The sequence below is a fragment of the Sprattus sprattus genome (genome assembly GCF_963457725.1).
Source record: "Sprattus sprattus genome assembly, chromosome: 12".
Lineage (NCBI taxonomy): Eukaryota > Metazoa > Chordata > Actinopteri > Clupeiformes > Clupeidae > Sprattus > Sprattus sprattus.
In genome coordinates this window covers 20,758,393-20,772,145 of record NC_137910.1, presented here as the reverse complement: position 1 = coordinate 20,772,145, position 13,753 = coordinate 20,758,393, and the positions used below count along the sequence as shown (strand labels likewise).

The following is a 13,753-nucleotide window of genomic DNA, read 5'->3' as shown; positions in this document are numbered from 1 at the left end:
TTCCTTGGCTGAACACTGCGTCTACGATCCTCAACGTCTTCTTCAAAAGAGCTGGAACTGCACATTTTGAAACCCCTGTCTGCTTTGAAATCTTTGTCTGGGAGAGACCCTGCTGATGCAGTATAACTACGTTGTGTCTTGTTGCTGTGCTCAGTCTTACCATGTAAATGGATAAAAAATAAACATTTATTGTTTACATTTTTCAAAGCATTCTTAGTTCATAGCATTTTTTCACACCTGCCTAAAACTTTTGCACAGTACTGTAAATCCTATATATTGTTTATTTTTCATGGTGAAACATGGTTTCGGTGAACAGAATTCCAGAGTGAAGTGAACCTACCCTGCTTAAAGTTGCTAGCATTTAGCTGGGGTGACCATATTTGAGTTTGAGAAAAAGAGGACACTTTGTCGGGGGATGGGGCGTGGTAGTGTATAGCACGTATTGGTTTGGACACCTCCTTAACATCCTCAGTTGAGAGATTAGAGAGAAGTCCTATGTTAAATCGCCATTTGACTCTGGTCAAAGAATCTAAATTAATCATTGTAATCATAAATGAATCATTAAAAGCAACAGGTAGGCAGAGTTATTGCTGAGAAGAGTTCAAACTCGGTGTGTCAAAGTCTCATTTTTAAAAATTATTAGTTCACACTCAGTTCTGAGTGAGTTCATAAAAATGTATTGTGCAGTTCATAACCTGGTTATAAAAGAGCTTCTTTGGTTCTTATAAAATGTTCCTTCTACAAGAGATCAAGAGCAAATGAACACATATTCTTAGTCCTTTTAAATTATACTACACTAACCTTTAACAATATTGTACACACTTACTTGCCAGTCAGGATAAACGTGTGATATTTGCTAATATCTGCCATTTATTTGGTACCTGGAATGATGCTTGCCACGACAAATGGATTAGCCGTAAATTCCTGAAATCTCAGTTGCTGTTTTAAATGTATATACGTTCTCATGTTTTGGGTATGATTCGATGGAAACACTGTTAAAGACCCACCCCCTCAGTTCTGCGCCATTATTCTCTGTCTTCTAACGGTTTAATGGGGGAGAGAGAAAGAGGACCCTCTACCTTTCTGTAGTCACATAGAGGATGTGAAAAAGGGCCAATGTTTTTTTTCGTCTGTCCTTTCTTCCACCCCCCACCTCCCTTTAACCCAGCTCTTATCTTTATGTGTATATTAACTGCATTAGTATGTTGATATTTGAATTTGTCGAAGGAGGGGAAAAAAAAATGGAAATGATTGTGTAGGAAAGTTAACATGATTATATCGGGGCACCCTGCTGTGAAACTTAAAAAAGGGCAACGTGTTGGTGTGCTCTCCTTAATGTCGCTGCCACTAATTGGTCGCTGTAGGCCATGGACTACTTTATTTGTTGCCTGCTCCACCGATGGCAGACGCTGTTTTGTGTGTGTGTGTGTGTGTGTGTGTGTGTGTGGGATGCGTCTGTCTGCAGCCCACGGGCTGTGCCAGTCTGAAGGAGGTCACAGGGGTTGAGTTCTATGGAAGTCCACTCGCCAGCATAGCCTGTGTGCCAAACTCTGATCCCCCCTGCACCCACACACCCTCTCCAAAATCATCATTACTCAAGCAGTTCACTTTCATTCCACTCTTGTTTTCATTTCTCACTCCTCTCGTCTCTCCGCTTCCCATTTCTCTCTCTTTCGTTCCTCTCCCACAGTTTCACTCTCTGTCTCCCTCCCTCCCTCCCTGCCTCTCTCTCGCTCTCCCTCTCTCTCTTTCTCTCTGCGGCAGCGGCGGCGTTTTTATCTGGCTGTAAACTCCAGCTGAACCCGTCGCCGCGGTAGCAGAAACAGCAGCGTGGTCATTAGGCTGGGGGTTTGCCGACGAGCTCCCCGCAAACACACACACACACACACACACACACACACAGACCCCACCTCAAGACCCCACCTCACGCTAGTCTGCCATCAATCACCTCTCATCGCAGCCCATGCCACATCACTGCTTTGCCTTTGGTTAGCTAACGACCCCACACATCATTATCATACAGTTATGCAGCCAACGAGGAAGCATGGGAGGATATGAGAAAATGTCCTCTGCAGGAAAATTGGACCACATCCAAAAGCTGAGCTAAGCTAGGGCTTGACTGTGGCCGTCTGTAGCAGCACCAACCCCCTGTGGTGTTCCTGTGGCTCAACTGGTAGAACAAGGTGCTAACAACACCCAGATCATAGGTTCACTACCCAGCACACATCCTGATCAAAATGTTGAACTAGACTTAAAAAGCTGAAGGAATAAACTATTATCCAGACCTTTCCAGTCCTGGGATGTGTCACACACAGTAACACAGCCGTGTTGGCTTCATGAGCTGCCTAGGGAGAGGAGGGGAGAAGGCATTAGACGACAGAAGAGAATAATTGCTGCACGTGGTTCAGGTTCTGGCAGAGTGGGGCTGGCTGATTGTGAGTGACAGCAGCGGTGTGGGGCTGGGAGCCGGCGGTCGGGGTGCCTGCAGGGAACATGGAATGGAGACGAGGGATGAGAGGAGAAGGTGGGGGGAGGAGGAGATGATGGCCGCTGCTGATCCCGGTAAATCCCTTATCCTCCCCCTATCCTGTCTTCTGAATGGGCTTCATGAATTGGTGTCTGCTCCCTCTCTCGGTCCTCAAGTCATCTCTCCCTCCCCCCCTCGGTCTGTGTTTATAGGTTGCCATGGCTGGCCTGTGGTTTTGCTGTTTGTGAGAACAAGTGTGTGAGTTCTTCTGTGTGTGTGTGTGTGTGTGTGTGTGTGTGTGTGTGTGTGTGTGTGTGTTGCTGTGCATGTAAACGTCCTCACATTCTGTGTGCGCTGCCTCTGTTAGTCCAGCTGAGCCACACACTCTCTTTGTCTATCCAGGCCAGTGGCCAGACAAGTTTAGGAAGACGTCCCTCAGCTAAGATTGTGTGTGTGTATGCATGTTTGTGCGTGTGTGTGTGTGTGTGCGTGCGTGTGTGAATGTATGCGTGTGTGCCTGTGTGCATTCACCTCAGACTCGTTCTTAAGGTACAGACACTAAGTGGAGAGACTTTACTTTGTTCTCCTGAGGGAATCATTTGTCCCACTTTTCACATCCACGGTGCAGTAGAATCGTTAGAGCTGAGAGCCATTCCTGCAGAGCAGGGGGAAGAGAGAGAGATAGAGAGAGTGAAAGAGACGAGGAGAGGGGGAGGGAGAGAGAATGGAAAGCATGGAAAATAGATTGAGAGAGAGAGGATGGATAGCATGGAAAGGGAGGGAGAGAGGATGGAGAGCAGGGAGAGAGAGAGAGAAACATGGAAAGGGAGGGAGAGAGGATGGAGAGCAGAGAGACTTCCTTGTAGAAGGCAGAAGCACCCACACATCATAATAATCCTCCACCTCCTCCTCCTCATCATTTGCATGTAAACAGGAGTCCTCGGCCTGGAGGCCCCTGGTGTCAGCTTGTGCCGCTTCCCCCGTATTAGCTTTCATGAGGGTATGAATTAGGTCCAGTGACTGAGTGAGAGCAGGTGAGTGGATTTTGTCGGCGTAAACGGATTCAGGCGCTCCCCCCGGATCCTAGCGCGGCTGCAGACACCAGTCCACGCCTGGCTTCACCATGCCTCGAGGCCAGGCTCTGTGGCGCTCTCCTCAGACCTGCTTTATGTGGGATGTCACTCCTCTGTTTTCTCCTCCTCTCCCGTTGTTCCTCCAGGCACTTCCTGTCTTCCTATCCAGTGTTTGTTTATATTGCCTCTTAACGCCTCGGCTTTTCAGAATCGACTCTATTCTAGCAACAATTACGATGCCTCACTTTTTATGGTGTGGATGCCAAAACAAATCAGCAGTCTCTCTCTTTCTCTCTCTCTCCCTCCATCTCCCTCTCTCTCTCTCTTTTTCTTTCTCTCTCTCTCTTCCCCCCTTTCCATCATCTGTCAGAATTTCACCATAAAATCATTGGCACTCCCAGCTGTCATAAGTAATATTAGAATTGAGAGCATGATGCCTTATGTTTACTGAAGATCACACTCTCTGCACTGGAGCCTTGCCTGTGTAATGTGTATTCTCAAGCGAGGCAGCCATAGACATGCAGACTACTAGATGCTGCTGCTTCAGCTGCTGACTGGCTAATGGAGGCTGTGTGTGCGTGTGTGTGCGAGTGTGTGCGTTTGTTTGTGTGCGTGTATGTGCGTGTGTGTGTGCGTGTGTGTGCGTGTGTGTGTGTGCGTGTGTGTGTGTGTGTCTGTGTAGAGCAGGGCGAGCACAAAGGCAGCTTCAGTTTGCTGGGCGTGGGGCCAAGGCCTGAAAGTTCAGGCGTTTATCCTCCAAACACAACCTTTCCTCCGGCACGGTCCCACCCCTCCACCAGCCTGGCACACACACACACACACACACACACACACTCACACACACTCAGAGACTTACTCACACACCAAACACAGAGACTCACTCTCAGTGAGCGAGTCTATCCTTCTAGGCGTGCAGCACCACACCACTACTACATCGCCTTCCCCAGTGCCTCTTACCACAGCCCAGCTGATGAGGTTTTTATCTGTCTAACTACAGGAAATCCACGCTCACACACTTTTTCCTACTGACTGCTGGATGTGCACTGACTGCTGACTGTGTGTGTGTGTGTGTGTGTGTGTGTGTGTGTGTGTGTGTGTGTGTGTGTGTGTGTGTTTGTCTTTCTCTGGGCTGTAAATTGACACTGCAGCCCCCTGGCAGTGAAAGCACGCCATTGCATCACTCTGCTCTCTCTCTCTCTCTCGCTCTCTCTCTCTCTCTCTGTGGGCTCTCAGAAAGTGACTTGTGATTCGTGTGTGAGAGGGAATGTTAAGGTTTTACTGGGCACTTTTGAAAAGGGAAGTGAATGTTTTAAGAGATTGTAATTCCTGCCTGCCGCATGTAGCAAGTGGCCAGTTACAGCACAGCCAATCCAGTCTGAAGCCACCATAAGGAGCAGTAATTGGATTAAAATTGTCCTGACCTGATTGCTGAGATGAAGCGAAGGAGACTGCCTCTCACCCCCTCTTTTGTACTCTCTCTCTCTCTCTCTGTCTCCTACAAACATACATACACACTCACTCTCACTCTGTCTCACTCTGTCTCGGCCACTCTCTTTCTTTCTTTCTTTCTTTCTATTTTTCTTTCTTTCTTTTTCTCTCATCAGACTCAGGAGCAAAGACTTTTTAAAGATCAGTTTCCTCCTCTCTCTGCGCTCTGTTTCACTACTCCTAATCCAGTTATTGAGACAGCTCTACACACACACACACACACACACACACACACACACACACACACACACACACACACTTTTCACACTAGCCTGCACTATCTGACATTTGGACTGCTGACCTTGTTTGCTGTGGAGAAATTCTAACCCCAAACACAGGGCTGCCCCGACCTCTCCGTGTGTGTGTGTGTGTGTGTGTTTGTGTCTGTGTGTGTGAGTGTCAAATGAGGGCATGTTCAGCTTGCTGACACAGCAGAGTTCCCATCCACCCCTCCCCCTAGCTGCTCAGCTGTTTTACTAATCTCAGGCATGAGTAAGGCAGGGCAGGGGGGCATGGTGAAGGAGCCTTGAGCACCAGTGTCACCCCTAATTACTGTAACAAGTTACTACGTTTCCCAGCATCCTCCTCCCCATCCCTCCCACCCCCCTTCTTACCAGTCTGTCCCCTACATATGCTACCATTCAAAGGAAGGAGCCTGTCGAGCAGCCCTGGCTGCGCATATGCCTGTGTGACGGACCGAGCCTCGGTTGCCGTCTAAATGAGTGGGTTTGGCCCGAAAGCTCAGAGACAGAGTGAGGGTTCAGATTAAAGCTTTATTAGGCTTCAAAATATTCTTGAGAACTGCTTGGCCTCTCAATAGGCAGAGGACAAAAAGCAGCAGTCTCTCCAGTAACGGTCCTGTTCAGCCTCTCAATAGGCAGAGGACAAAAATCAGCAGTATCAAAACACTATTAATAAACATGCTAAGCCTCTAAATGGGGAAGAGGACACAATGCAGCATTACATACATCAATTAAAATACCTGCTAAGCCTCTAAATGGGGTAGAGGTCAACTATCAGCAGTCACAAAAAGGTCCACATACAAGACTAGACTAGACTAACCGAACTAGACAGAACAATGAACATATATACACCTGGCGGCCAGCACCATTTTTACACACGGGGGGGAAGACACAAACACTAAACAAAACACAATGACAAGACGGAGCCAAGACACGAACATAGTATTCCTTCACAATTATAAACCACATAATTCACTATGTAATAAATAATGTCTCAAAAGGATGTAAACCTAACCACTTTATCCAGGTGGTCTGGCCCATACCATTGTTTGTGTCCCCTCTGCCAGTCTAGGCAATAAGCAATCACCCCTCAGGTGGATCCAATTGCAATCAGTCGTATGAGTGTCCGTGTGTGCGTGTGTGTGCGATCCATGTCTGTTGGGGTGCGCTAGTGGTTGGAGAGATGGGGAGAAGTGCGATTTCATGTGCGGTCGCACCACGACCGTCACACACCCCCCCACCTCTGGTCTCACGCTGGTAAGCGGGAGAGGAATTCGCAGTGGCAATATTCTGTCTTCCATCTGAACTCCTGCTGTGCCGCCTCTTGCACCAGTCCATCCTCTCTGGTCTGCTGCAGTGAGAGATGGGCCCGGACCATGGCTCGCCTCCTGCGGGTAGACATCTTCAGCCCCACGGGTCAATTCCGGCTCTTTGCCAGTTTCTCCTCCTTCTCCTCGGAGGGTTTCTGCTGCTGCCGGTTCCTCAGGCAGCCCTGCTCCTGTCTTTTTAAGTCCCCATCCTCTGAAACAAGGGAACTCCACAAAAACAGGATGCAGAAAAAAAAAATACTGCCAACTATGCTCAAAAAAAAAATATATTATAGCCACCCACTCCTGTCCTGTAGACCAAATCCCACCACTGCCACCAATTGTGACGGACCGAGCCTCGGTTGCCGTCTAAATGAGTGGGTTTGGCCCGAAAGCTCAGAGACAGAGTGAGGGTTCAGATTAAAGCTTTATTAGGCTTCAAAATATTCTTGAGAACTGCTTGGCCTCTCAATAGGCAGAGGACAAAAAGCAGCAGTCTCTCCAGTAACGGTCCTGTTCAGCCTCTCAATAGGCAGAGGACAAAAATCAGCAGTATCAAAACACTATTAATAAACATGCTAAGCCTCTAAATGGGGAAGAGGACACAATGCAGCATTACATACATCAATTAAAATACCTGCTAAGCCTCTAAATGGGGTAGAGGTCAACTATCAGCAGTCACAAAAAGGTCCACATACAAGACTAGACTAGACTAACCGAACTAGACAGAACAATGAACATATATACACCTGGCGGCCAGCACCATTTTTACACACGGGGGGGAAGACACAAACACTAAACAAAACACAATGACAAGACGGAGCCAAGACACGAACATAGTATTCCTTCACAATTATAAACCACATAATTCACTATGTAATAAATAATGTCTCAAAAGGATGTAAACCTAACCACTTTATCCAGGTGGTCTGGCCCATACCATTGTTTGTGTCCCCTCTGCCAGTCTAGGCAATAAGCAATCACCCCTCAGGTGGATCCAATTGCAATCAGTCGTATGAGTGTCCGTGTGTGCGTGTGTGTGCGATCCATGTCTGTTGGGGTGCGCTAGTGGTTGGAGAGATGGGGAGAAGTGCGATTTCATGTGCGGTCGCACCACGACCGTCACAGCCTGCTGGATGTTGCCTGCAGTCTGCAGTCTGCAGCAGGACCAGGCAGACAGTGCCAGGCCGTGTGTCTGTGCACGAGCGTGGGATTCACCACGGGTGGACGAGAGCATTAGCCAGCTGTCAGCAGTTTGAGGCCTTTGCCTGGATCATTAGCTTCATGGCATGTATCATGAGCGCTCACACCGGTCCAGTTAAACAGGTGCAACAATCTAACTCGGCCTCAGGAGTTCCATCACCATGCAGAATGTTGATGTGACTAGCAAGGGGAGAGAGCCGGCGCTACCCCACCCGGCCTCAAAACCGGGGCTACGGGGTAACAAGCCTCCACCCTGCCGGCAACGCCAAAGTGCCAGGCTAATCTGGTATGGCAGTCAGAGCGTGTAATCAATTCTAGTGATGCCACTCTGTCACAGTAGCCCTGATTTGACCTCACACATCTACTCAAGCTCTTCTGAGAATGAGAAGCGGGTGTGTTGGAGGGGATTTATGTGTGGTTAACCCATATAGATGGGTGGGTTGTCAGCTGCAGTATTGCTTGAAATAATCTGAAAAGTGTCTGTTTCATGTGCCTGGATTCTGATTTCTGTGTTTACTTGGCTGTTGCAATGAATGGTGGTGGTGAGTGCGCCCCCTTGTGTCCGCATGCTGTTACTGCAAGGCTCGGGCCACTTGCAGAGGGACTACTGAGCTGAAGCTCTCTGGCCCCTCGCCTGCCTACACTGAGCAGGAAATGCCTGGGACTCTGCAGGGCAGGGTTTGACACTTAACAACACACACACACACACATATGCTCACACAGCACCATGGCACTCCCTCTCTCACATGGTGAACCATTCCACAGATGCAGCGCAAATGCAGCGCTGCCCTCTACTGAGTATATCCTGAAGCACACCACAGTACAGCACAGCAGGATCACTGAGTTTGTATGATGATATTGTGTTAAAGAGCTCACCTTAGACTTATTGTCCTGCTGATAATATTTACTCTATTCATCCCTGAATCAGAGGCATCAGAATCATGTTTGAGTGTTCATGGTTGGGGGAGACTATGCTTTCCTGCATGGAACTGAAGATAATGCTCAACCAGATTTGCGAGTTGTGCATCATATACCTCTGTGTATGTGAATCAATTATTTTTATATCTAAACGTGGTTGCAGTGTGGATGGTTGGTCCCTTGTCATTAATCAGTGCCTTGCTACCATAACTCATAGTAGGTAAAGGACATGATGCTTGAAGGCTAAATAGGCTGGACTTCCTGCAGTTCCTAAATTGGTTCTCTGTACTCTTTTAAATGAGTGTTGTGTTTGAATTTTTTTTTAAGTTGTTGACGAATGTTGTTCTCCCCTCAGGTGATCATTGAGGTGACGGAGATGCTTCATAATGCCAGCCTGCTCATCGACGACATCGAGGACAGCTCCAAGCTCCGACGCGGTTTCCCAGTGGCGCACAGCATCTACGGCGTGCCGTCCGTCATCAACTCGGCCAACTACGTCTACTTCCTGGGCCTGGAGAAGGTGCTGATGCTGGAGAACCCGGAGGCGGTGCGCGTCTTCACCCGCCAGCTGCTGGAGCTGCACCGCGGCCAGGGTCTGGACATCCACTGGCGCGACACCTACACCTGCCCCACGGAGGAGGAGTACCGTTCCATGGTGCTCCAGAAGACGGGCGGCCTCTTCGGCCTGGCCGTGGGTCTCATGCAGCTGTTCTCCGAGTGGCGGTGCGACCTCAAGCCCCTGCTGAACACGCTGGGCCTCTACTTCCAGATCCGGGACGACTACGCAAACCTGGCGTCGCGAGAGTACTGCGAGAACAAGAGCTTCTGCGAGGACCTGACCGAGGGCAAGTTCTCGTTCCCGACCATCCACGCCATCTGGTCGATGCCCGAGAGCCGACAGGTGCAGAACATCCTGCGCCAGCGCACCGAGAACATGGACATCAAGCGCTACTGCGTGGACTACCTGGAGAAGGTGGGCTCCTTCGCCTACACGCGCCAGACCCTGCGCGACCTGGAGGTTGAGGCCTACCAACTCATACGCGACCTGGGTGGGAACCCTGAGCTGGAGGGCCTGGTGGAGCACCTCAGCCATCTCTATAAGGAGGCTGAGCCCACGAGCAGCAACAGCAGCAACAGCAACAAGGCTTAGCAGCGAGCAGAACAGACAGTGGGGTGCTGACCTGTGGCATTGCAGACATGTACTCCTATTGTGTTACTGTTAGTGCTTAAAGTTCTGTCACTGACTGTAGGGGCATTCAGACCAGCTCAATCAGTGGCCTGACCTATGACCTATGACACGACAGACATGTACTCCCTGCAGGTGTTTATTGCTTTAAGTTGTCAATGTCGTTGACTTCCTGTTTAATATCACTTTGTTTGTACTGTTATTTTGCTGTCTACAAGAACAAAGGTGGGGTGTCTACTATAACTATTGATCATAAACAATTCCTAAACAGGAATTCCCAAGAGTTAAATCCCGACCCCAAATGGGACTAAGCTCCCATTACCATATCAGCAAATGTTGTGATGTTGTGTTGGTTATACTTCACTGCTATTGTGGCTGTTCCTCTCCTAGCAGGATGGTTAAGTAGAGAATATTTTACCAGAACAACGCAGGATGTCTGCGTATAAAATTTGGGAGTTGGGAGTGAAAACTGCAGTGCTTTCATTCTTCAAAGCTCACCGCTGAACCTCGTCTGAACTTCCCTTGGTTGTTCTCAAGGTCCGAAGCGAGTCATTTCTCCCTTCCTGCCTCCCTTTTTTGATTTTTCTTTCTGTTTCTAAAGACTGTTCTGTGCCATGACTAGTAGCCAGAGAGTGCCCGCCGACTCGGATTTCAGCTTCGAGACAACAGATACTTGAACAGTCCCACTCCCAGTTCCCTTTCAAAGAGTCGATGCAGAAAGAGAATCAGAGTGGCTGTGAAGCACTGCCGAGCCTTACATTGTGTCTGTGTTGATACGACTGGGGGGGGGGGGGGGGGGGTTCACCCCGCTTGTGTGGATGGATGCTGGTGTTGGACTACAGTAATGGAACTCTTAATAATTACTGTAGTCAGTGCTGTAGTGCCTCCGCTCTGGAAATGCTCTGTGACCGGGATCTTGAGCCTCTTCCACTGAGACGGAAAACTGACCTCAATATGTCTAGTTTGTCACACGAAAATGCTCCAATGTGAAGTTGCAGTGTATATTTTTCAGGGACTCTTCTGTCCGGTTGTGTATTTGTATCTTTTGCTACCCAACTGTTTCACCTCATTCATACTCCTGTAATCTGAAAAAAAAATACACTTATGTTACAACGGCCACTCCTAACATCAACAGGAAGGGATACTGAGTGTTCCTGCATGTACTGTCTCGGAAGAGTATGTGGTTATATAAGTTATATTAGTTCTCAATAAAAACTCCACGAACCATCTGAAATGAAAGCTTCTGGTGTGCAGTCAGACTCATTTCACGTAATCAGGTGAACTACCAGACCAGTGTCAATGGATCAAAAGGCGGAAAATGATGTTAGTTATCACTTTATTTGGAGGCACTGTGTGATGAGATGTTCACTTGTAGACTTGTAGCAACATTCAACACCACCATCTTTTTCATGTAGCAGCCCTTTCCGGATTGTGAGATGTTGGCAGTCAACCTTTCTCTAATTCCTTGCTGTCCTGATTGCTTCCAAAGATGCACCCTGCTGACGTAAGTAAGGCAATATCTGCCTGAGCGACTACCTGCTGCGCTCAACCCTTACTGTGCATCTCTCTGTTTCGCTAGGGGAAAGTGCAACAGGGTTTTTTCTACCAAGCAGATCCACTGTGTTGGACAAGATGGCAGAGCTGTTCTATTTGACACCAGGTTAGTTGTGAAGGTTCTTGTGTGAATCTGGCAATTTACATTACAGTTCTGTGTAAATATGCTTGCACCTAGGGGTGAAGACACTGACACTGCAGAAATCTTGCATTGTCAACCTGTTTTTATATTATAATTAAAAAATTATAATTTAACTGTAGGGCTTTGCATAATTAGCAGTGTAGCAGTGAACAAGCTAAAGGATGAAGAACACCCTTGTTGTTTGACCAAAACATGTTAGCACCTTAATTTAAATGGACATAATGGCAGTTGAACTCCTTAACTAGGAGTCAGTTCAGAAATACTACAAGAAATGGGTAGTCATAGTGTTTCAGTTGATTTTCAAGTCATGAATAATTTAAACATTACAAATCCCTTAAACGTGTCTTACTGCTAGACTATACCTCAGGTCAGTGTTGTTAGAGATTCATGGTCTGGAAACGCTGCAGAGTAGCCACTTCCATCAGTATTTTATCAATGCCTATAAAGTCATAAAGAGGACAGGGTCTTTGGTGTTAATCATCCATCGCAACATCCCACGAAAACCTTCATTCTATTTAGTGTTTCACAACATAAGTAAAGAACATGGTTTAAAAGGAAATCAATTGGTACTTTATAATGTAATTTGTAATATGGTTTACTGACTGCCCGCATTAGGCTACTATCTGTAGTGTTCTTGAAGAGTTCATGAGATGCTAATAGAATGCATGTTTACATTGTTGTGCTAAACATGTTGCGGTCTGGCCTGGAAATCACTGATAATGAGGAGGCAAATGTGTTTACGTTATCAAGCTCTGCAGGGTGTTGGAGCACAACTTTAATGAAGCGTAATCCTCAAAGTCGGCTCTCTCTGTGGACTTGCCGTATGTGGGGCACGCACTCACAGCTTTGAGTTCATTCATAACCAAACAGCAAATCTCATCCATTTGCTTAGCATGGTGTTTCTTTCTTTCTCTCTTCGTTTTTTTAACCCAAGTGTTACACAAGCCATCACCCCTCTGCTGAATTTGTCATCTAGCCACTCTTCCTGTAAACCCTGCATGGAGCCCACATCAATTAATGACCATGTTGCCATGGGAACAACAGCACAGCACAGGAACCTGGTGCTGAGAGTGGTGTGTCACTTATTTGCTCTAGTGTGGCACTCTATTGAAACTGAGAGCAGTTTATTATTTCAGCATCATATTTTTAGACACTTTATACATGTGCAGGCGTCGACATTTCAGTTATGTCCTTTAAAGGCACAGTACATATACTGTACTATTATATGATTTACATATTTGTTTTTTCTCTCTTAGCCTACTAAATCAATGCACTTTTAAAACCAGTATCTTCATCTCAAGGCAGTTAACCTTTTTTCAGTGAACCTTTCTCCTCATTTAATTTTCATCAGACATGTATTCAATTTCTTTCTCATTTTTCAGGCCCCTAAAATATAACCGAAGCTATTACTAAAACGCATCATACAGATACAAAAGATGCATGCGCTGTTCCGTCAGAATTTCGTCTTTCTCGCTGTGCTTTAACGTTATGTAGGCCTATACATACTGTTCTCACCTATGGAACTGTTACTGGAACACCGACTGCTCATGCAGCCTTGAACTGTGTGTACTTCTCTCTTGACACAGGTGTGTGTGTGTAGGAGACTGAGCACACCTCCCCCGCATGAAGTACACACATCATTGTACCCAAAGGATTTCCTTTACCTACAGCCTGCGTGCTGTACGTATTCTTTACCGCCAAGCCAAGGCGTCTATTCCAACCACTGTTGGAATGAAAGACTCTCATTCACTGATTGTAATATCTGTCAGTCACAGTATTCAGACTCATTTCATACGGCATGAATCTCATAAATACAGGGAAAGATGAAATGGTCAACATGAACCAGGGTGCGTTTGATAATGTGTATTATACAAGTATCATAGGATTTAAAAGAAATACAAGGTAGAGCTCAATCTCTAAATAGTGTATTTACCCAGCTTACCCTCATTTTCACCCTTGTCCAGTTATGAATCTTTAATGAGTAAAATCACACTAGCATCACAGCATAAATAATTCATTGTATTAGAGGTTAGCTTCTTCCTAAAAGTGAGACGTTCAGAACCCTGTATACACAAGAGGGATTTGGTGATCAACTGCAGAAAATGGCATTTCAATGAACAACCAGTTCTGCTCTCTGTGTTTAAAGTATTACATTTTTGGCTGCAGATGGGTC

At 46.9% G+C, this 13,753-nt stretch overlaps 1 protein-coding gene across 1 annotated transcript in view; it reads left to right on the top strand.

Annotated features, from left to right (window-relative positions):
• ggps1 (geranylgeranyl diphosphate synthase 1) overlaps window positions 1-10,243 on the top strand; it is a 31,032-nt gene extending 20,789 nt beyond the window's left edge. The window contains exon 4 of the mRNA XM_080848363.1: window positions 9,054-10,243. Within this exon, the coding sequence (XP_080704489.1) occupies window positions 9,054-9,848 (795 nt within the window). The 3' untranslated portion in view covers window positions 9,849-10,243. The remainder of the gene's footprint in view (window positions 1-9,053) is intronic.
• The last annotated feature ends 3,510 nt before the right edge of the window (window positions 10,244-13,753 follow it).